The sequence below is a fragment of the Danio rerio genome, chromosome 4, assembly GCF_052040795.2.
Source record: "Danio rerio strain M-AB ecotype USA chromosome 4, GRCz13ab, whole genome shotgun sequence".
In the NCBI taxonomy this organism is placed as follows: Eukaryota; Metazoa; Chordata; class Actinopteri; order Cypriniformes; family Danionidae; genus Danio; species Danio rerio.
Window position 1 is genome coordinate 70,719,516 of NC_141024.2, and position 22,985 is coordinate 70,742,500.

Sequence of the window (22,985 nt, forward strand, 5' to 3'; positions counted from 1 at the left end):
GCCACGGCGAAGGGCTATGCGTCAGCGCCGTAGCATACGCCGGCGTTTGACGCAGAAGTATAAATCAGCCTTTAGCGCGTGCCTGTCTGCTTCACAAACGCATGCGCTCCGAGCGAGCTGCGGGCCGCTCGCAGATGCCGAGTCAAAGGCGTCGAAGGACAACCGAGCTCGGGCCGATTACTGTAAAGCCAGGCGCGGGTATATTTCACCCTTAAAGCGGCCGCGCAGTCACAAGACGGACCGGGAGAAATCAAAAGCTGAATTGAAACTTTTAAAAACCTGAATCATATTGGAGTTACTTTAGCACGTTGGAGGAAGGATGACACCATGGCTGAAGTATTACTGTTAGACAGGTAATGTTCTGTTTCGAAACCATTTTATGTTAGATAGTGTTGTGTTATGAATGACTTATTTGCACAGACGTGTTGTTCTGCCACTGAAATCTCCCGGTGAAAGATTGATGTGATTATTTTCAGTTTCATAAGGTTGTTTGACAGCATCTATAATGTAGATTTATATTTAGTTTAACAACAAAACACCAGTAAATAGCGCTATTCCGCCTAGCCTGCTTTATTGAGCTGAAGTTGCTTTTATGTTCACATTGGGTCATTTTTAAACAATGATAGCCTTCCTATACTGTTTGCCATGCTACTCTGAATATTCGCTCTGAAATAGCATGTAAGTGTGGCAAAGTATTTCATGTAATTCCTGCACGGCGCTGGCACTAACTAACTGGCGAATGACATGAACTAGTGGGTTGTCTGTCGGCTGTTGTGACGCGGTGTGCACACTCGTGATTTCAGGGGGTGGGGCTTTGAATCACAGTCCCTCCCCGCCTTCCAAAGATAATATGCTAAGCGGTTAGCATTTTGGCAGATCACCTACTGCACCTTTAAATTGTGCTTTCGAATAATCCAACCAAAATGGAGTGCAAATTCGTAACTCAAATTCTGAGAAATTAAACTTGTTTGAATCTCATTGGCTTTCTAATAATTTTTCTAAGCAATTTTTTAGATGTTTGCTGCATTGGTTAAAAAAATCTGCCACAGAAAAGTCGTCACATTATAAGAGATCCTATAATTTTTATCGTCATTCACAACAGCAATACAGAATCAGAAAACAAGTCTATTACTTTATATATGTATAAAATGTATATGTAAAACTATTATTAAAACAGTAAACAAAAAAATATCCAGTGGACCCCAACCCTTAGGCCACGAACAGGTACAGTTCTGTGGATCAATTGGTACAAGGCCACATAAGAATTTCTGTTTTATTTATTATCTGACTCTGAATGATCTTTTATTTTGAAAGGTCTTTTATTATGAAAAATGACCGTATTCTCTTGGTTACATTTCGGTCACTTAAGCACCAAAATTTAACCCACAAGCAGCAAAATGAATAAGAAACAAGAAGTCTTTGGAAAGTTTCATTGCGAAGAGGAAAAGTCCCAGTGAAGGACCCACAAACTGCCAAGGAGCGGATCCGCATCAAATCAGGTGAATCCAGCATGTCTCTGGCAAGATCAACTGCCGGAGATTGCAAATGATGGCGGCCATTCACATATTGCATCTTTCCATGTGCAAGTCTGTTATTTCTAATGGAGCCGCGTGGCTTGCGCGTCAGTGGTGGAATTAGGCATGGGCAATATGGGCGATTGACCAAGGTGGCATCTTGTTAGGGGCGGCATGGAGAAAGGCCCACCCTCCAACCCCCTCCCCGCTTTTTATTTTCGGTCGTGAATGCACCAATCCCCCACCACCACCAAACACCCCTCCACTCCAAACTTAGGTCAGTGACAACCTCACTCCACCCTTGCTGTTTACTTTCGTCCGCGACAACCCACCTAGCCCCTCCACAACAACAACTCCGGCTCACTTTTGTCCGTGACCCGTCTACCAACCCCCCACTACTAGTTTTCACTTGCGTGAGGGTCTTATGAGCACCGTGAGGGCAGCACAGTAATCGTTTGCCTAGAGCAGGCATGTCCAAACTTGGTCCTGAAGGGCCGGTGTCTCCAATCAGACACATCTGGGTTAGCTAACCAAGCTCTTACTAGGCTTTCTAGAAACAACCTTCGAGGTGTGTTGAGGCAAGCTGGAGCTAAAATATGCAGGACACCGGCCCTCCACGGCCGAGTTAGGACACCACTGGCCTAGAGCACCAGTTAGGCTAGCACTGCTCCGGTTGTGCGCATATTAGGATCGGAGCACCCTTCCAGGCACATACGATTGAAAAAATCTCCAGAATGCCACAACCGTGTTGCGAGTCACATGACAAGAACTGACCAATTAGCTTCATACTTTGTATGGAATATGCAAATTTCAGTAGACTAATTATGTCAGATAAACACTGCAGTGATTTTTTTACTTAAAAAAAACTTGTATCAGAGTTGCAGCAATGTTTTGTCAGCTTGTCAACTTCTGAGAAAACGGTTGATGGTCAACTGGTTTGTGGTCAAATTGGCAATCGTTGATGGGTGAGTAGTGATAAAAAGGTTGGGGACCACTGTTGTAGGCTACAACACAAGTATTAGACTAAACCGTACACGACTCTAGCGTTCAAATGATTTCTTAATAGTTTTAACCTGTTTAAAACTCAGATAATGTTTGTTTTGTGTTTCATGACCAAGTGTAAAGTTTCTCTCGGTGAACGCTCATGTTTTGAAATCGACTGAAACTATTTCGACCGTGTTCACAGGTGTAAGGCTTTCCGCCCAGTGTGAACTCTCGTGTGTCCTGAAGACTGATTTATAAGCGAAACATTTTCCACAGTGTTGGCATATGAACGGTTTCTCACCGGTGTGAACTCTAGTGTGGACTCTGAGGTTTGGTCTTTGAGTGAAACTCTTCCCACAGTGAATGCAAGAGAAAGGTTTCTCTCCCGTGTGAATCCTGATGTGGTCTTTAAGCACTGCTTTTCGACAGAAACTCTTTCCGCACTGAGGGCAGGCATAAGACTTCTCTCCGGTGTGAATGCTCATGTGGACTTTGAGGTTTTGCTTCTGATTGAAACGCTTCCCACAGTGAGCACACGAGAAAGGCTTCTCTCCTGTGTGAACTCTGGTGTGTATTTGAAGTGCTTGTTTCGAACTAAACTTCTTTTCACATTGAGGGCAGGGTGTGTTATTGCGTGATAAGTACTTCTTTGGTGGTTTTTTATCAATCGTTAAATGTTGGCGTTTCTCGAACTGATCCCTCTCTTCAAGGTCTTGAGTCTCTACTTTCAGCACCATCAGCTCTAAAGAGAAATATAAATAAATGAAAAGTTAACCCCAGTTTAGATGCACGAACACGAAAGTATTTAGACATTGAAATAAAAATTATTTCTTTTGTTTTTTAAATCTTTGTTTATGATTGTATTATCGTTAGTTATGCAGATAAAACCGTTTTTTATTTTCCTTTAGTTTTTAGTTATTGAAAAAAAATAATATTGTCATAATAACGTTGATCTCGTAATACGTTCGTAATAGATTTGTTTATGGAAAATCTATTTACTTTTTTTTTTCTTTTTTTTCTATTTCTGTTTTGCTATAAAACATCTTGGAAGTTTCAAAACTCAAAAAAAAAAAAAAAAGTGTGAAACCAATGCGGCGTCCATCCTTAATAGTCGAAAGTAAAACTAGTAGTCCCAATGGTATGGTTGAAAAGAGAATGCCAAAGGTTCCCGGATGATTTACTATTTCCGGTAAAAAATTGAAGTGTGGAAGCGTCCCTAACCGCTAATTTTGCCCAATACATTGGAGGTTGGATGTACATTTGATTAGAACTACAAACCTGGGTAAAAACTGTAAATAAACTGCAAACATGGTGGACGCACGAGACCAACTGTCAACCTTAGTAAAGTTTTTTGAATGACCGTTAATTAATATCTAGCAAATTGGGAGAAAAGTAAATCACGGTTTTCATTGCCAACATTCGTTCATTTTCCTTTAGCTTAGTCCCTTATTTATCAGGGGTCGCCACAGCAGAATGAACCGCCAACTATTCCAATATATGTTTCACACTTTTAGCCACAACCCAGTACTGAGTCACATTCACACATACATGTACGCAATTCACCTATAGCGCATGTTTTTGGACTTGTGGGGGGAAACATCCGGAAGAAACCCACGCCAACACGGGGTGAACATGCAAACTCCACACAGAAATGCCAACTGGGACTTGAAACCCCAGCCCGGACTTGAATCAGCGACCTTCTTGCAGTGCTAACCACTGTTCTACCATGCCACCCTTGCCAACATTCATAAGGCAACTAAAAATGTCTCTTCCGTTGAGCACATTGGTACATCCTTAAAAAAATAATGTATTCCTTAATTCCTCCTTATTCTAGTTTACACTTTATTGAGCCTTTATGATCAATTACTTCATGCCTTAAGTAACGGAGGCCAGCTAGTGAGTGCTGTGCAGGTAAACCTCACTTCTCTGACCTCTAAAGGTGCTCTAGCGACAGACGCTAGAGGCCATGGTCTTTAACCTCCTTGTTAGAGCAACCGACTCCCATGCGGAAGGTCGCCGGTTCGATACCAGCTCGGAGCAGGTTGGGTTGCGCAGGACTGGCGGGGTTACATTGGTGCCGTGACCCGGATGGGAGTGAGGCTTAGGGGGGTGAGTGTAACGGAGGCCAGCTAGTGTGTGGTGTGCAGGTAAACCTCACTCCTCTGACCTCTAAAGGTGCTCTAGCGACAAACGCTAGAGGCCATGGTCTTTAGCCTCCTTGGTAGAGCAACCAACTCTCATGCGGAAGGTCGCCGGTTCGATACCAGCTCGGAGCGGGTTGGGTGGTGCAGGATTGGTTAAGTTACACTTACTTCTTTGTAAGTCACTTTGAGTGAATGCATCCACTGAAAAACTAAATGTAAATAAACCACAAGGGCTTGAAATACGTCAAAAACATGGTCGCACTGCATGAATTTAGACACTATCACTGCTTATATTGGATTTGATCAAATTTCAAATCTTTATAGTGCGTTTTTGTGTTGTTTTTAACTTTTTTTATGATCTATTTCATTAAATTTTGCATAATTAACCATGTGACATGCTGTAAAAGCAGACATTTAATCAAATGTTGATCTTTGATAAACTAACCTGTTTGTTTAGGATCTTCATGTTTGACCACAAATGTGTCTTCAATCTTCAGGTCTTCACTCTCCTCTTTAATAAACGGCATCTTTATAACAGCGTGGAGATCAGTCGCTTCAGCAGTAGTTTTCCTCTGTGACACTTTGTCCTGTTCAAAATGAGAACAATGAACAGAAATAAAAGAAATCCATACTCTCAATCCGCTCACTATTCAGTGCACTGCTGAGGGAGTGATTCTGAGGAAGAGACAATGGCCTTAAATCACCTGAATAGATTTAAAAACACTCAAAACCAGCTCCAGAAAGTTATAAAACATTACAAAATATACACGTAATATTAGTTATAATATTTATGATCAATATTACACTTCAACACTGCAATATATCATTACTGCAGTGAAATAAAGGGATATGTGTCTAATTAAAGTGAAAGAAACTACTTTCTTCAGACTGTATTAGCCTGGCTATATCACTTTAGCCTCATAAAACAACCAGCGTTTGAACTCATTCATTCCATCAGTGTATGCGTATTGTATCATGCATGAGTATTGTAAACTCTGTAACTTCAGTTATAATTTGAATGATAATATTCCTGATATAAAGTGTGATGGGGCAAACGGCATGAAAATGTGAAAAAGTAAAGCCCTTTAATCAAATTATTGTGATTTCTTAGGAAGGATATATAAATATCTTGGAGAGACCGTCAGGGGCGCAGCGGACATTTTAAAAGTGAGGGGGACCGCTGAATGAGATCCAAAATTTCCAAGATTTTTGAGGTGAACTAACCCTTTAAAGGCAAAAAGCACCCTGCTGAAAAATGCAGCTTAAACCAGCCTAGGCTGGTTGGCTGGTTTTAGCTGGTCGACCAGCCTGGTTTTAGAGGGGTTTTGGCCATTTCCATGCTGGTTTCCAGCCATTTCCAGCCTGGTCTTAGCTGGTCAGGCTGGAAAATGACCAGCTAAATCCAGATAAAACCAGCTTGACAAGCCTGGTTTAGGCTGGACATAGCTGGTTTTGGCTGGGCTCCCAGCCTGGCTAGGCTGGTCAAGCTGGTTTTAGCTGGTTATCTTCCAGCCTGACCAGCTAAGACCAGGCTGGAAATAGCTGGAAACCAGCCTGGAAATGGCCAAAACCCCTCTAAAACCAGCCTGGTCGACCAGCTAAAACCAGCCAACCAGCCTAGGCTGGTTTAAGCTGGATTTTTCAGTGAAGAGGACGAGAACAGAACGCAAACAAATCCTAAAATGGCTACTTGTCGACAATAATGAGGTAACGTTGGCTTTATGTTCGCACATTCGTTCATATTTGAACACTTTTATCCTTATATTGTTTGACGTCACCATGTTACTTTGAATATTCGGTTTGAAATGTAAGTATGACTTCAAAACAACATTAGCACTATTTAATTGACTGTGAACTATGTTGTGCTTTGATAGTTGTTGGCTGCTAATATGATTTGACTATTTATGTTAGAATTGGAATATTCTGAAATTTAATTTATTCAGGTGAAAGCCCGAACATGTGAATATAAAACCAACTTCACATCAAAGTTGACCACAATTAGCTTCGTCATAACCTTAACTGCAGAGGTATTCACAAATGCCAAATGTGTGTTTTTAAATATACTTTTAGGGTGCTTTCACACCTACACTTTCGTTTCGGAACGTATCTCGTTTGCCCAGTTAGTGCGGTTCGATTGGCATATGTGAACAGGGCAATCGCGCTCTGTTCCGCGCCAAAGTAATCGCTCCGAGATCGCTTGAATGAGGTGGTCTCGGCTCGATTGAAACGAACCCTGGAGTGGTTCGATTGCAGTGAGAAAGCGATCCGATCCGAGCGCGGTTATATCACAGTGTTTTATGCATACGTAATAGGCTTACGGCTATATGAAGAGAGAATTATGAGTAGGGCTGGAAGTTTCGCGAGTCTCCGGATGTCAGCAAACGAGTGATGATCTCCCGGTAATCTTGCCTCTCCCTCCCTCAAATAGGCATCGTCGCGCACCCTTCTCACCCCTCCCCACCGCGTCTCTCCTCAGACATGTCGCGCGCGCACCCTGTCAATCACCACCAAACCACCACCTCTCCTGATAGCTTAGCCGGACGCTGCAAAATAAACCCTGACACTGACCAATGTGAGGAGAGTTTACTCGCACGTGACTTGTTTTAGCTCTTTTGGTCCATTTAGAAACTTTGCAGTGTGAAAGCGAAGCGCTCCAAGAGCAAAGAGCAACAATGTAACAATTGTAATCTCTGTTTCAGAACAACTGAATCGATTCACAGGTGTGAAAGCACCCTTAATGTACTTCAAAATATACAATAGATGTAAAATTGTAGGAAATGTTTATTTTAATACTCCTATAGTATTTTTTTCGCCAACCACAGCTATAAATATAATCCTTTGTGAAACGTATTTAGGATTTGAACAACCTGAGGGTGCAAAAATGATGGCAGAATTGAGATTATGAGGTGAAATACTGCTTTAAATTAGATTATCGAGTGATCAGTTTTTCCTTATCCATCCTCACCCTGCTGAAAAATCCAGCTTAAACCAGCCTAGGCTGGTTGGCTGGTTGACCAGCCTGGTTTTAGAGGGGTTTTGGCCATTTCCAGGCTGGTTTCCAGCCATTTCCAGCCTGGTCTTAGCTGGTCAGGCTGGAAAATGACCAGCCAAATCCAGCTAAAACCAGTTTGACCAGCCTGGTTCAAGCTGGACATAGCTGGTTTTGGCTGGACTGCCAGCTTGGCTAGGCTGGTCAAGCTGGTTTTAGCTGGTTATCTTCCAGCCTGACCAGCTAAGACCAGGCTGGAAATGTCTGGAAACCAGCTTGGAAGTGGCCAAAACCCCTCTAAAACCAGTCTGGTCGACCAGCTAATACCAGCCAACCAGCCTAGGCTGGTTTAAGCTGGATTTTTCAGCAGGGGAAGAATCAAAACGAAATGAAAAAGACGTTAATTTGCGTATAATATTCAGTGTTTTCTCTGTTTACAGTCTAAATCTCTCGCTGTGTGCAGGCTATTTTCGTTGTTTATGAATGTTTGTATTGTTGAATGGCGGTGAACATCTGGCGAGTGACTGAATTCATCTGGTAACGTTCCCAGGTTCGTAATGGGGAGCGAACGGACGAGCATCTTTCTGTACATTAAGTAGGCTGTATACTCGCGCAAATAAACTAGTTTTTAAAAGAATGTTAGATAAAGTCTTATATATGTTGCGTTTTGTGACAAATAATTAATTTAGCACCGCTTGTAAACGCTTATAACTACGACATACGTCGAGTTAAAACGGTAAAAACTTTAAAGCACTAACCTTTACTATGATCATAGGAGCGCAGCCGTATGACGTTCTCACAAACCAAAATAAAAGTCTTATAATAATATAATAATAAATTCATTTTAAGGGATAATATAGAGATTCTTAAAGTCATCTATACCAATTTATAAATCTATACATAATCTATGCATAAATCTATACAGCTTTATTAATCTGCAAAGTATTTGATATTCTTAAAAAACATGAAGATGCCTTAATATTACAAAAATACTGAATTTATTAGATTAGTATTTGACTTTTTATATATAAACAAAGTATTTCAGAGCAAGAGCAAGGAAATTTCTGAATTTATATGTCTGATAATATTATGTCGTCTGGAGAAAGTCCTATTTGTTTTATTTCGGTAAGAATAAAAGCAGTTTTTAATTTTTTAAACGCCATTGTAAGGACAAAATTAGCCACTTTATGCTGTATATTTTTTTCGAGTCTACAGAACCAACCATCATTATTCAATAACTTGCCTAAATACACTAACCTGCCCAGTTAACCTAAATAACCTAGTTAAGCCTTTAAATGTCACTTTAAACTGTATAGAAGTGTCTTGAAGAATATCTAGACAAATTTACTGTCATCATGGCAATGATAAAATAAATCAGTTATTAGAAATGAGTTATTAAAACTATTATGTTTAGAAATGTGTTGAAAAAATGTGCTCTCCGTTAAACAGAAATTGGGGGAAAACATAAACAGGTATAAAAATAAAAGTCTAATAATTCTGACTTCAACTGTATGTAAACTGAAATTCAAAAAAGGCTAAATATAGTAATAACATAGCCAAAAATGACAACACTGATGATACAACAGATTTGAACAAGTTTATCTTTATTAAAACTATCAAACCCTCTTTATTACCACCACAGATTGGAATTTGTGCTTAAAATCAAATAAAAGATTCATTAACTTTCCTTTGGCTTAGTCCCTTATTTCAAATAAAAGATAATTAATTTAATGATTAAGCTTACATGGCTAAGTAAAGTAGTATCCTTTAGTGTTAACTGATTTACAAACATCATTTTACTCCCTATTAAAGTCGTAGATTAACATTGAAAAGTTTAAATAAACATTATTGATTTTCGAAGTGTGTTCTTTTATATTATAACGCAGTTTTATATTACACTAAAAATAAATATTGTTCATTAATTAAAGCCTTAACTTCTAGGATAAAAAAACAGTTATTACTCTTCATCTAGAAATAATAAAATAATAATTTCCTGTTGATTTTTATTAAAGCGTCACACTTTACAATAAGGTTTCATTAGGTAATGTATTAACTCGCATGAACTAATTATGAATAATACTTGTACAGCATTTATTAATCATAGCTTAACATTTCCTAATGCATTAATTACTAACATCAGGATTCGTGTTTGCTGACATTAGCTAATGCAATATGAGTTAACGAACTGATCATGAACAATCCTATAATAAATGTATAGTTCATCGTCTGTTAGTAAATGCATTAACATTAACTAATTCAACTTTATAGGGAATATGCTGTAGGCTAATAGGGCTTTTAATTTGCCAGTAACCTGGGTTAGGTGCTTCCAGTGAAATCTATGCCATTGCAAAATCGGCGCGTTTAAGGTCTGTTTTCTTTGAAAAACTGCGATCTCCACTGGCTGAGTGATATCCGATATAAAGTGGGTCTCAAATTGTACAAGAAGCACTGCATTAAATTACATGTTTTCCCTGCCATGTCTTTAAAATGTGAGCATATATTTTACCCCAGTATATTCAATGGAGCTTCAGCGCTAGCCTGCCGATTCTGACGGCCGCGTGCGAGTAACTGCTTTTTGTCTCGTTTTACGCATGAGCAACTAAATGAATGGCAAAGTTTATTTAACTGAGTGTATTTTAATTATATTACAACATCGATGCTGTAAAAGGAATAAAACTCACAATAACAGGTCACCGGAACTTGATCAGTATGGGAACAACACTAGTTTTAAGTTTTACCTATTAAAGATATAGTAGCCATCTTAACACCTAATTGATCCATTGTCTAATTACATCAAAAGTTGTCACGACCGGGTCTTGAACCCGGGTCTCTGGTGTGGAAACCGATGTGTATAATCCAGACAAGGATTTATTAAAAAAAAAAAAAATCAACTTAGGTTCTTCTCAAAAATGAGGTAGCAAAACAGACAACTTAGGTTCTTCTCAGAATGAGGTATACAAAATACTCTAACAGTATAATAAACATGTAAAGAAAACTCCACGAGGGGAGAAAACAAACAGATAATTAATGCAGTCAGCAACAAGGAAAATAAAACACTCTTACTAGACGTAGCTCAGGAGATCAAGGGAAACGCAAGGCAAGTTCACCAGAGATGACTCAAACACCGAGTGAGGAACACAGACAAAGTGACAACTTAAATACACTGGCTGGAACAAGTCACAGGTGATCTAAATTAAGTAAACAAGAACACATGAGGAAGAACAAATACAGAGGGGAAACACGGGGACCTCTAGGGGAATGGAGACAAACTGCAGGATGGTGACAAAAGTAGATTATATTCATTGTATGTAATAGTACACACTAGCTAGTATCACTATTCCTTTTATTTGTGTGGCTTCTTTGCTGTACGTTCAAATCTTTTGGATTAAAAAGGAAAAGATATGAAATAAAGACTTTTTTTTGCAAGTGGAAATGGGTTCAACTAAAACGAAAGCCACTCATGAGACCTACGGACATGATCATCAAGTCCCCTTTATTTCTTTTGAGCTCTAAACAATACAGATTGCGTTTAAGTAGATTTGTAGAGATAAACAGGAAGAACGTGTGAAGTGTCATTGCTGAAAAAGAAATATCATACAGGACAATACAGGCATCAAAAAACAAACCAAACAAGGAACAGGTGGACCTAATCAAATTCTTTACTATTGTAAGGGCCGTTGTTATGGATCAACTGGGGTTAATGTTACTGGATGTACAGTGAGGCAAAAAAGTATTTAGTCAGCCGCCGACTTTTAGAATGAGAGGTAGGACAAATGGACAGAACAGCGGCGCAGCGTGTTACTGATGGCAGCCTTTGTTACTTTTGTCCCAGCTCTCTGCAGGTCATTCCCCTCGTGTTGTTCTGGTATTTTTGCACACACTTCTTGGGATCATTTTGACCCCACGAGATAAGATCTTGAAGATTATCAGTTGTCTTGTCTGTCTTCCGTTTTCTAATAATTTCCCCCACATCTGATTTCTTCACACCAAGCTGCTCACCTATTGCGTTTGAGGCTGTGAACAGGTGTCTTTTATATGGATAGCGAGTTTTTAACAGATGCCATTAATACAGGTAAGGAGTGGAGGACAGAGGAGCCTTTTAAAGAAGTTACAGGTCTGTAAGAGCCAGAAATCTTGTTCTCATTTTGTCTCTCATAGTTGAGGTATACCTATGATGAAAATTACAGACCCAGGGGCGGACTGGCCATCTGGCAATTCTGGCAAATGCCAGAAGGGCTGGACCATTTTTTTAAATGTGGGCCGGTAAGCTATTTTTTAAATTATTTTTTTATATGTATTGTTTTTACATGCAGGCAGATTTTATCTCTTGCAAGATTTGAATATTATGATGATGATGATAATAGTAATAATAATATAAATGTTAAGCATTGACAATCAGCAATGGCCAGCTGGTTACGAGATGGTCCGACCCAATCAGAGGTTACATGGGTGTAATCAAAATCTGGCAAGACTGTCAAACAACAAGTGCAACACAAGCTAATTGTCAGAGATGGACCGTAAAAAAGCAAAGGCGGTGCCGAAAAGCTCAGAGAAAGCAAAAAATTGCTCTAAAATCAGATGCTGCCAAATGCATAAAATTAACTGAAATAGTTAAGAAAAAGGGGCAGCACAGTGGGTAGCACTGTCGTCTCACTGCAAGAAGGTCGATGGTTCGAGCCTCGGCAGGGTCAGTTGGTGTTTCTGTGTGGAGTTTGCATATTCGCGTGGGTTTCCTCCTGGTTTCCCTCACAAGTCTAAACATGCGCTATCGGTGAATTGGGTAGGCCTAATTGTCTGTTGTACATGTATGTGAATGTGTGTGTATAGGGGTTTCCCAGTGATGGGTTGCTGCTTGGAGGGCATCCGCTCTGTAAAACATTTGGCGGATAAGTAGGCGGTTCATTCCGCTGTGGCAATCCCGTGTTAATAAAGGGACTATGCAGAAAGGAAAATATATGAATGAAATGATTGCTTGTATAAATTTGTTATAAACGGGTTGTTTTTGTTTCCGTCACAAACATTAAATGTTTAAATATCTATTACAGATGGTACTGCTTATATTATTTCACCATCTGTACACCAATATAAGTAGTGAATGTGTGTGTCCGTGGATGGGGCTGTGTCAGAGTGGCAATGTGGGGTTATATGGCTACACTGCCAGGGCTGATTTTTAGTCCCAGTCCACCCCTGTACAGACCCCTCTCATCTTTTTAAGTGGGAGAACTTGCACAATTAGTGCCTGACTAAATACTTTTTTGCCTCACTGTATGTACATAAATGACTATTAGTTTAACTTAATTTTCCAGCAGATGTTGAACGGCGGCAGATTTGTCCCATGGGTATTTTTAAACCCATGGCTTTTTCTACAGTTTCTCTGTGTGTTTGCACAAAAATGAACATATAAGATAACTAAACCTTTCTACAAACTATGGCCAGGGTGAAGATTTTCTGAAACTACAATGTACAGTGTTGTCATGTGGACAACACAACCTGAATTTTTACCTCATGAAGTCAGTGTGCGCGCTATCTTATCCTCTTTGATTGGCCAACACAGCTGAGCTCACATGTGAACCCAAATGAGGCAAATCCATTAGCGGCAAACATGTTACGTATTTCATGCCCTTCGTAGTGCAGGATGGTAATCCACCCCTCATGTTTTACCGCTGCCTGTTGGTTCAGCATACCCTTAACATACATCACAGTGGGTTTTAGCTTTTTGCGTACTTGTCGACACTTCCGTTTTTCCTGGTAGTCTCTCGTATTTCACACTAGAGATCTGCGCGGGACTAAATTTTGAATCCCGCTCCCGCCAGGTTTTAGCCCGAACCCGACCGCTCATATTCAGCATTTGTTGTCCCGCTGCCCAACCCGGCCGCAGATATCTCGCGGGAATGCAGACCTCGAATTCACACCCATCTACCGTCACCCTCCAGTTTATTTATTTCTCCCAGGAAACTCAACCGTCGTACAAGGGATTACATAATATACAAGATTAGCAAGATACTCCACAATCCATATGTGCATTTTTCTCTACTGAAAATAACTTCCCCACTTGGTAAACCCTTGTCTTCATCAGTTATTATATCAGTGTTAGCGAGATAAACTCATTAGGACTCACTCTAAATTATTCAAATTCCCAAATTGGTCATTCTGGGCCTAAGGTTATGTCTTTGGTGGTGCTTCTTCTCATAATTTGACTCAGTGGATGTGGAGTTTTCCATGAGGACCCTAGTGCCACATATGTAACCCTTAATACTGGAGGAAGGACACACAGATTTTACGCTTCTATTATTACAACCCTGAACCTCCAATTAAATGCTGAACCATGACTTCGAACTTCATCAAATACCTAAAGAATGACGTCCTACAAGGTGCTGAAATACTTGTTTGAAAGAGAGGGACCGTCGTTCAAAGTTAAATCAGTCGGCAAAGTGTTTAGTTCCCCATGCTTCTATAGACTTCCATGGATTGTTTATTTACTTTAAGTGGGATGGTACATATATTACTATGTCAAGAGCAAGATAAGCACGCACAGCTGGGTTAATAATTTCAGGATATGTTTTAGAGCAGGGGTGCCCAAACTTGGTCCTGAAGGGCCGATGTCCTGCAGAGCTTAGCTCCAACTTCCTTCAACACACCTGCCAAGACATTTCTAGCAAGCCTACTAAGAACTTATTTGGGTAGCCTAGGAGTGACTGATTGGGGTTGGATCTAAACTATGCAGGACACCGGCCCTCCAGGACCAAGTTTAGGCACCCTTGTTTTAGAGAGTTAAGAGTGAGTTTTGAGAGTATTTAGGGTGAACCCCGCAGAAAGTCCCACACCGTAAACACTCCCGGGAGTCTCCCGTATTTCAGACCCATCTCCCCCCACCCTCCCATTTTGCTATTTCTCCCGGAAAACTCCCGTAATTTCAGCCTGCCCCCGGTCCTTAGCTTTTTGGTACAGTCTGTAACACCTGCAGGTTGCCAACTTTGGTATTGTATCCAATAGTATCGACCGGCCACAACCTGGTCCATAGTACAGTTACTAACATCACAGTACACTTGCTAACCTAGTTCTCAACTGTGTTATTCAGAAAAACACACACCGCCAAGGTTGAGGTTAAGGTTGGATGACCGCGAGACTGACCTTACGAACATGACTTCTCTCCAGTGTGAGTCCTCATGTGGCAATTAAGAACGTATTTACGTGAGAAGGTTTTACCGCACTGTGTGCAGCTGTAGGACGGCTCTCCAGAGTGAGTTCTCATGTGAGAATTAAGATGACTTTTCATAGTAAAACCCTCACCACATTGAGAGCAAGTGTGACGTTTGTCTTCGGCGTGAAGTTTCATGTGGCTTTTCAGGCTGCCCCTATAACCAAACCTCTTTCCGCACTGTTGGCAGGGGAAAAGCTTCTCTTCAGCGTGAACTGTCATGTGCATTTCGAGTTTCTGTTTTTGGCAGTAAGTCTTGCTACACTGAGGGCAGGCGAAAGGCTTTTCTCCAGTGTGAGTTCTAAGATGCTCTTTAAGGACATGCAATTGCATGAATCTTTTCCCACACTCTTGGCAAGGGAAAGGCTTCTCTCCGGTGTGAACTCTGATGTGTACTTTAAGGTTTTCCTTTTGAGTGAAACTCTTCCCACACTGAGGACACGTGTAGGGCCTCTCTTTGGTGTGAACTCTCATGTGGACCTTGAGTTTTTCATTCTGACTGAAGCTCTTTCCACACTGATCGCATGAGTAAGGCTTCTCTTTGGTGTGAACTCTCATGTGGACTTTAAGTTTCGAATTTTGACCGAAACTCTTTCCACACTCATCACACGAGAAAGGCTTCTCTCCAGTGTGAGTGACCATGTGATGATTAAGATTGCTTTTACTTGCGAAGGCTTTATCGCACTCTGTGCAGATGTAAGGCTTCTCTTTAGCGTGTGGTTTGTCTTTAGTGTGGAGTTTCATGTGGATCCTCAGGCTGTCCTTTTGACCAAACCTCTTTCCACACTGTTGGCAGTCGAAAAGCTTCTCACCGGTGTGAACCGTCATGTGCTTTTCAAGTTTCTGCTTGTGATAGAAAGTCTTCCCACACACAGCGCAGGCATGAGGCCTTTCTCCAGTGTGAATTGTAACATGCTCTTTAAGAGCATGCAGTTGACTGAATCTCTTTCCACAATGCTGACAGGGAAACGGCTTCTCCCCGGTGTGAACTCTAATATGTACATTAAGGCTTTCTTTTTGAGTGAAACTCTTCCCACACTGAGGACACGTGTAGGGCCTCTCTTTGGTGTGAACTCTCATGTGCACTTTGAGTTTTTCGTTCTGACTGAAACTCTTTCCACACTGATCGCATGAGTAAGGCCTCTCTCCGCTGTGAACTCTCATGTGAACGATGAGGTTTGGTTGATGATTAAAACCTTTTCCACATTGACTGCAAATGAAATCCCTATTAGATTTGGTTTTTGGAGATCTCTTGCATGATGATTGTTCATCAGTCGTTAAATCTTGGTGTTTCTCGATCTGATCTTTCTCCTCCATTTCATTCATCTCTTGAGTCTCCTCTTTCAGAACCATCAGCTCTAAACAGAGAAAAATACCAATTAACCCTCGTTCAAAGGCGCAAAGCAGACCTTATATTAAAGTCTTGGTATATTAAACTCTTTGCTGACTTCAGGACACTTAAAAGTGGATAGTTATTAAACCCTTTACCACAGTGGTCACCAAACTTGTTCCTGGAGGGCCGGTGTCCTGCAGATTTTCACTCCAACCCTTATCAAACACACCTGAACAAGCTATTCAAGGTCTAGCTAGGTATACTTGAAACACCCAGGCAGGTGTGTTGAGGCAAGTTGGAGCTAAACCCTGCAGGGACACCGGCCCTCCAGGACCAAGATTGGTGACCCCTGCTTTACCGCTTGACACCAAATAAGTAGTTTATGATCAATAAAAAACAATGACTTCTCGACTATGTTCGGATTAACAGAGAAACCATGTTTTATTAATGACTTAAAGGTCACCTTTGATGAAAATCATCTTTTGTAAGCTGTTTGGACTGAACTGTGTAGGTATAGTGCCGGGAACTTGTTCCTGGAGGTCCGATGTCCTGCAGATTTTAGCTCCAACCCTAATCAAACACACCTGAACAAGCCAATCAAGGTCTTACTAGGTATACTTGAAACACCCAGGCAGGTGTGTTGAGGCAAGTTGGAGCTAAACCCTGCAGGGCATTGGACCTCCAGGAACGAGATTGGTGACCCCTGGTATAGCTTTTCAAAAGTAATCCACTAGAACTTTGGATAATGGGTAGGCCCACACAGAATCTGCGCACGCAGAATTCCGCAGATTTCTGGAGGTCTGCATTCCCGCCGCGGGACCCGACCAGATTTCTGCGGCGCGGGAATAAATTTCCGAATAAATCACGGGAGCGGTCGGTAACGGGTTTAATTTGGGACGGGAGCGGGCTGTCTAGCAATATCGCGGAAATTGCTATACGAATGAAAGAGAGAGAGCTTTGCCTGTGTGTCTGCTTGGTGCTTGTGTGTGTGTTTATACAGACAGCTTGGCTGTCTGGACTGTATATCTGGGTGATTTTCGGTTATGTTCTCCCCCGCTCTTTAGCGCGATCGGGCGCGGCGGGCAGAAAACGGGGCAGGTCGGGCACCGGCACAACAAATTCTTAATATAAGCGGGAGCTGTTGGGTTCAGGCTAAAAACTGGCGGGTGCGGGCGGAAGCGGGAGGGTTGTCGTCCAGAGGTGTGTGTGTGTGTGTGTGTGTGCGCATTTTCTGTTTGTGTGCATTTCACTCTCTGACTGAAGGCAGTCGACCAATCGCAACAGACTGTCATCGGTTCATTCAGCGCAGATTAGCTTCGCGCTAAGGAGGGGTTTGGGAACAAATGAATCACTGGACGATTCATACGGGAGTCGCTGGGATAATTAGGTAAAAATAAATGCAGATTATAAGACCATGAAAGTGTTTTTTGACCTTGCATGCATATGAGACTGTTGTTGGAGACCCTTACAACCAAGATATGACCCTATTTCATGTATAATATGGGCTCTTTAAAATAACTTCTTGTCATAATAATGATTAGCCTTTTCGGTAATAATGTTAGCCTATTCTCACACTGCAGAAGTGAGCCTGATTCTTGAAATAATAATAATAATACTACATTAAAGAAGGTGCACTATGAACATATACTGATCAGAATTATGTAAATAGCTAAGGAGATTGGCTAATAATAATCGCCTTTAGACTACACAGTAAACTTGCCTCAGCAAGTTGAGATGTATAACTGTTGGGGAAATTATTCATAAGCTTTTGATTCAATATTTATACTAAATCTAATTGTATCAGCAGACACTATTTGAAATGAGTGAGTTGATCTTTAGAAAGAAAACCAACCTGTTTGTTCGGGATCTTCCTGTTTGACTGTGAATGTGTCTTCAATCTTCAGGTCTTCACTCTCCTCTTTAATAAACGCCATCTTTATAACAGTATGAAGATTAGTCGCTTCAGCAGGAGTTTTCCTCAGTGTTTGGACACTGTTAAAAATGAGAACAATGAACAGAAATAAAAGAAATCCACACTCAATCTGCTCTCTAGTTCACTAATAAGTGCACTGCTGAGGGAGATATAATGGTCATGAAACCCCAAACACTTTAAGAAATTAAAGTTCTGTTATCGTTTACGCACCCTTTTTTAAACGTTTTTATAATTTCTTTCTTTTGTTGAACACAAAAGAAGAGAGTTTGAAGAATGTTGACTTCCATGGTGTTTGTTTGTCCTACTATGGACGTCAATGATTACAGGTTTCCAGCATTCTTCAAAAAAATGTACTAATAAGAAATAAATGAATACTTGTTTTTAACAAGTTTTTTGGTTTTGGGTGAACTATTCCTTTAAGAGGTATAGGCTACGTGTTCCCGATTTTCAAATATACAAATACACACACTCAACGGCCACTTTATTAGGTACACCTCTCCTACTGGTTCCAGATGACAGAAAGGCAACAGCAACTCAGTTAACCACTCGTTACAACTGAGCTCTGCAGAAGAGCATCTCTGAACACACAACACGGCCAACCTTGAGGCAGATGGGCTACAGCAGCAGGCCGCATGCCACTCTTGTCAGGAAACTGAGGCTACAAATTTACACAGCCTGACCAAAATTGGACAATAGAAGATTGGAGAAACGTTGCCTTCTCTGATGAGTCTCAAATTCTGCTGCGACATTCAGATGGTCGGGTCAGAATTTGGCCTCAACACCATGAAAGCATGGATCCATCCTGCCTTATATCAATAGTACGGGCTGGTGGTGGTGGTGTAATGGTGTGGGGGATATATTCTTGGCACACTTTTGGACCCATTAGTACCAATTGAGCATCGTATCAACGCCACAGCCTACCTGAGTATTGTTGCTGACCATGTCCATGCCTTTTATGAGCACAGTGTACCCATCTTCTGATGGCTACCAGCAGGATAACACGCCATATCATAAAGTGTGAATCATCTCAGACTGATTTCTTGAACATAACAATGAGTTCACTGTACTCAAATGGCCTCAACAGTCACCAGATCTCAATCCAACAGAGCACCTTTGAGATGTGGTGAAAAGGGAGAATTGCATCATAAATGATTGTGCAGCCAACAGATCTCCAGCAACTGAGTGATGCTATCATGTCAACATGGAGCAGAATCTGAGGATTATTTCCAGTACCTTGTTGAATCTACGCCATGAAGGATTAAGGCAGTTCTAAAGCAAAAAGGGGGTCCAATCTGGTAATAGTAAGGTGTACCTAATAAAGTGGCCGGTAAGTGTATCTATATCTATCTATCTATCTATCTATCTATCTATATCTATATATATATATATATATATATATGACACACACTTAATAATTGTTATATTTTCTAAACGTATTTATAGATATTAGGCTTTCTTGAAAACATTTACAGCAGATTTGTAAAAGTGGCGTGGTGATTCGCGTGACTCCAAACGGTGAATCATTTAATCGTTTAGATAAACATTTGACTCAAATGACTCGGAGATTTGTAAAGCTCCGTTTTCTCTTCTCTACTTATCAGTTAGTTAATTGATGTGTACTAACAGACTCACGATAGAGAGAAACGAAACGCGTATTTTCTGTTAAGTTAACTCGTGCGTTTTAAACTAAAAATAAAAGCTTTTTAAAAAGTAATACAGCATTTTTACAGTTAGTTTTAGTTTGCAAATATCTAATGTATCGAGTGTAAACGAAACTATAACATTAAACGTTTGTTTCAATTCATCAAGGAAAAAAACCTTAGAGCACAAACCTTTTGTTTCGGATCGCGGACACAGTAGCGGCACAGTCTGATGACGTCTACTCCCGAAACTTAAACGTCTTTTACCTCTGACAAATTATAAAGTTTGTGGCAGCAGAGAGAAGTATTTCAAGTCAAAGTCAGCTTTATTGTCAATTCAACCACATGTACAGGACATATAGAGAATCGAAATACCGTTACTCCCAGACCCTAGGTGCCTAACATATAATATTAATACAAAAAGTAGAGTTTAAGATAAATGTATAATACAATGATACATAACATGTAATCTAAAAATAAAGGTAAAATGTTTTTAAAAATTGTTAATAATACAATACAATACAATGACAACCCTACTGAAAAAAACAGCTTGTCAGGCTTTTTGCTGGTCACCCAAGCTGGTTTTAGCTGGTTTCCCAGGCTGGTCATGGCTGATTTGTCAGGCTGGTTTTAAAAGGGTTTTGGCCACTTAGCGGGTCTTAATTGGTCAGGTTGGTCTTAGCTGGCCAGGCTAGTATTAGAGGAGTTTTGGCCACTTTTTAGCTGGTTTTCAGTGGTCAGGTTGGTCTTAGCTGGTTTTAGCTGGTCAGGCTGGTTTTAGTGGCGTTTTGGTCACTTTTATAGCTGGTCTTATTTGGTCAGGTTGGTCTTAACTGGTTTAAGCTGGTCAATCTGGTTTTTGCTGAGTTTTTGCTGCGTTGTAGCTGGTTTTAGTTGGTCAGACTGGTCTTAGCTGGTCAGGCTGGATTTAGAGGCGTTTTGGTGACTTAGCTGATTTTAGTTGATCAGGTTGGTCTTAGCTGGTTTAAGCTGGTCAGACTGGTTATAGAGGGGTTTTGGCCACTTTTTAGCTGGTCTTAGTTGGTCAGGCTGGTCTTAGCTGGTTTTAGAGGGGTTTTGGCCACTTTTTAGCTGGTCTTTGGTCTTAGCTAACTTTAGCGATTCAGGCTGGTTTAAGAGGGGTTTTTGGCCACTTTTTAGCTTGGTCAGGCTGGTTTTAGCTTGTAAGGCTGGTCATACCTTTTCAAGCTGGTTTTAGAGGGGTTTTGGCCACTTTTTAGCTGGTCGTAGTTGGTCAGGCTGGTTTTAGCTTGTCAGGCTAGTCTTAGCTTTTCAAGCTGGCTATTCTTAACTGAATGGTCACCCAGCCTCACCAGCTAAAACCAGACTTCTCAGAAAGTTTCAGGCCCACTTTACACTTAAGGCCGATTTATACTTCTGCGTCAAGCTCACGCGTATGCTATGGCGCAGCCTACGAGTGGACACATAGCCCCACGCCATGACCGTCGCTGACGCGCTATAGTTGTTAAACAATCTAACGACTCTTAGGTTTATTAGCCTAACCGCAAAAATAAGTTAAAAGCCGCTATTATACATTAAAAAAGGTCATATTTTGGTTTTAAGAGTGTTCAACAACAGGCTCATATGCATGCAAGGTCAGAAAACACTTTCATGTTCTTATAATCTGCATTTATTTTTACCTAATTATCCCAGCGACTCCTATATGATTCGTTCAGCGATTCATTTGTTCCCAAACCCCTCCTTAGCGCAAAGCCAATCTGCGCCGACTGGACTGATGATAGTCTGTTGCGACTGGTTGACAGCGTTCAGCACGAGATAGAAAGAGACCATATTAGAAAAATCACAAAAACCCATAATCGGGGCTCTTTAATATATTCTTATGCAAGCACATAGAGTAACTCTGCACGTTTGACTAATTGTTTCCTATATTGTATAATCTTATTGTATTATTGATTGTCATTATTACTTATTAAAATTGATATTTATCAAAAGAGACGGGGTAGCCTTCATGTTTTTCAATGAAGTGGAGGCGGTCATGTTATAGGCTCCTTCTGTTATAAATATGCATGTTACATAGGCATACAGTGAAGAGGAGTCATATTTTTATTAGTTTAGTTTATTTACAGGGTCAATGCACATTAATAAACATTACTTTAAAACGTGGCAGAATTAGCCAAGAATGGCTCTTTTTCATCTGTAGGCCCCTTACAGAATGTTAAAAAAGTCACACCTAAAATAGAAGCACATCATAATAACAGTATTTACCGTCGTATTTAAAATACAATAAAAAAAAAACCAGATTGATAGCAGCAGAGTAGGGCAAAAAAGACAAACAGTACAAATAAGCGTCAAAAATACAGTACTAATGCTGATTTGTCAACCAAATTTTATTTATATTTTTAGGGGTTTTCAACCTTTAATGGATAGAATAGTGCAGAGCATTGAAAGGAAATAGTAGGGAGCAGAGAGAGGGGAAAGAACCTTGAGCCGGAAACCGAACTCTGGTCGCCGTGAACACCATGGCGCTATATATCGGCGCACTTGGCTATTGGCGCAGATGTCAAGAACCAATTTTTAACATGAAACTGAAAAGAGCGAAGTGATCTTCTAATTGCATGTGGATGGAGTTCCATTCCCTAGCAGCTTATACTAAAAATACCGACTGATTGAATTTACTTTTTTTTTTTGGAGCGGAATAATACAGTACCCTCTTTCACCACCTCTAGTAGTTCGGTAAGCAGTCTTTCGAACTTTCACAAACTGATTTAGTGGTGAAGTCGGGTTATGCAAGGTCTTAAACATTAATCAAATATGCACATATTTAATAAAATTTTCCCAAATAAAGCAGGTTGTATTTCTTTAATATTGAACAATGGTGCACTGATTTCTTATCAAAGGTTATTTTTATAATTAAAGATTGCTCGTAAAATGATTTAAGTGGCTTCAAAAGTAGTAATGCTAGCTTGGGAACGAGTGGTTAAACATTAAGTGATATAAATATGTAGCTACACGACGCCTCAACATTGTTAGTGTCTGTTAAGGTGTTAATAAAATGAAAATTGATGGCTCCTTATATCATGTTTTCATTTTATTGTTACGAATGTGAAACAACGTAGCCTGGGTGATTCGAACGACGTTAGAAAGTACACCGTTTTTAACCGATGTGTCCTCGGGAGTTTGTTTTTCATTTCAAACTTGAAGTTTGAACTTACAAGGAGAGGAGGCAAGACCGAGGCTGCGTCCGAAACCGGCTACTACTCAGTAGGTA

At 40.5% G+C, this 22,985-nt stretch overlaps 2 protein-coding genes across 2 annotated transcripts in view; both read right to left on the minus strand.

Annotated features, from left to right (window-relative positions):
• Nucleotides 1–7,093, minus strand: part of si:dkey-262g12.3 — a 54,958-nt gene extending 47,865 nt beyond the window's left edge. Inside the window, exon 1 of the mRNA XM_087250241.2 lies at nt 6,726–7,093. The gene's annotated coding sequence lies outside the window, so the exon portion shown is untranslated. The remainder of the gene's footprint in view (nt 1–6,725) is intronic.
• Nucleotides 1,066–19,966, minus strand: LOC147845281 (uncharacterized). Its single transcript, XM_088650386.1, has 6 exons — nt 19,928–19,966; nt 18,015–18,154; nt 14,922–16,187; nt 5,088–5,229; nt 2,655–3,240; nt 1,066–2,587 (listed from the first exon to the last, which is right to left on the minus strand). The coding sequence occupies exons 2-4, from the start codon at nt 18,094–18,096 to the stop codon at nt 5,198–5,200; spliced, it is 1,380 nt and encodes a 459-aa protein (XP_088506512.1). The 5' UTR covers nt 18,097–18,154; nt 19,928–19,966; the 3' UTR covers nt 1,066–2,587; nt 2,655–3,240; nt 5,088–5,197.
• Nucleotides 19,967–22,985: the final 3,019 nt, after the last annotated feature.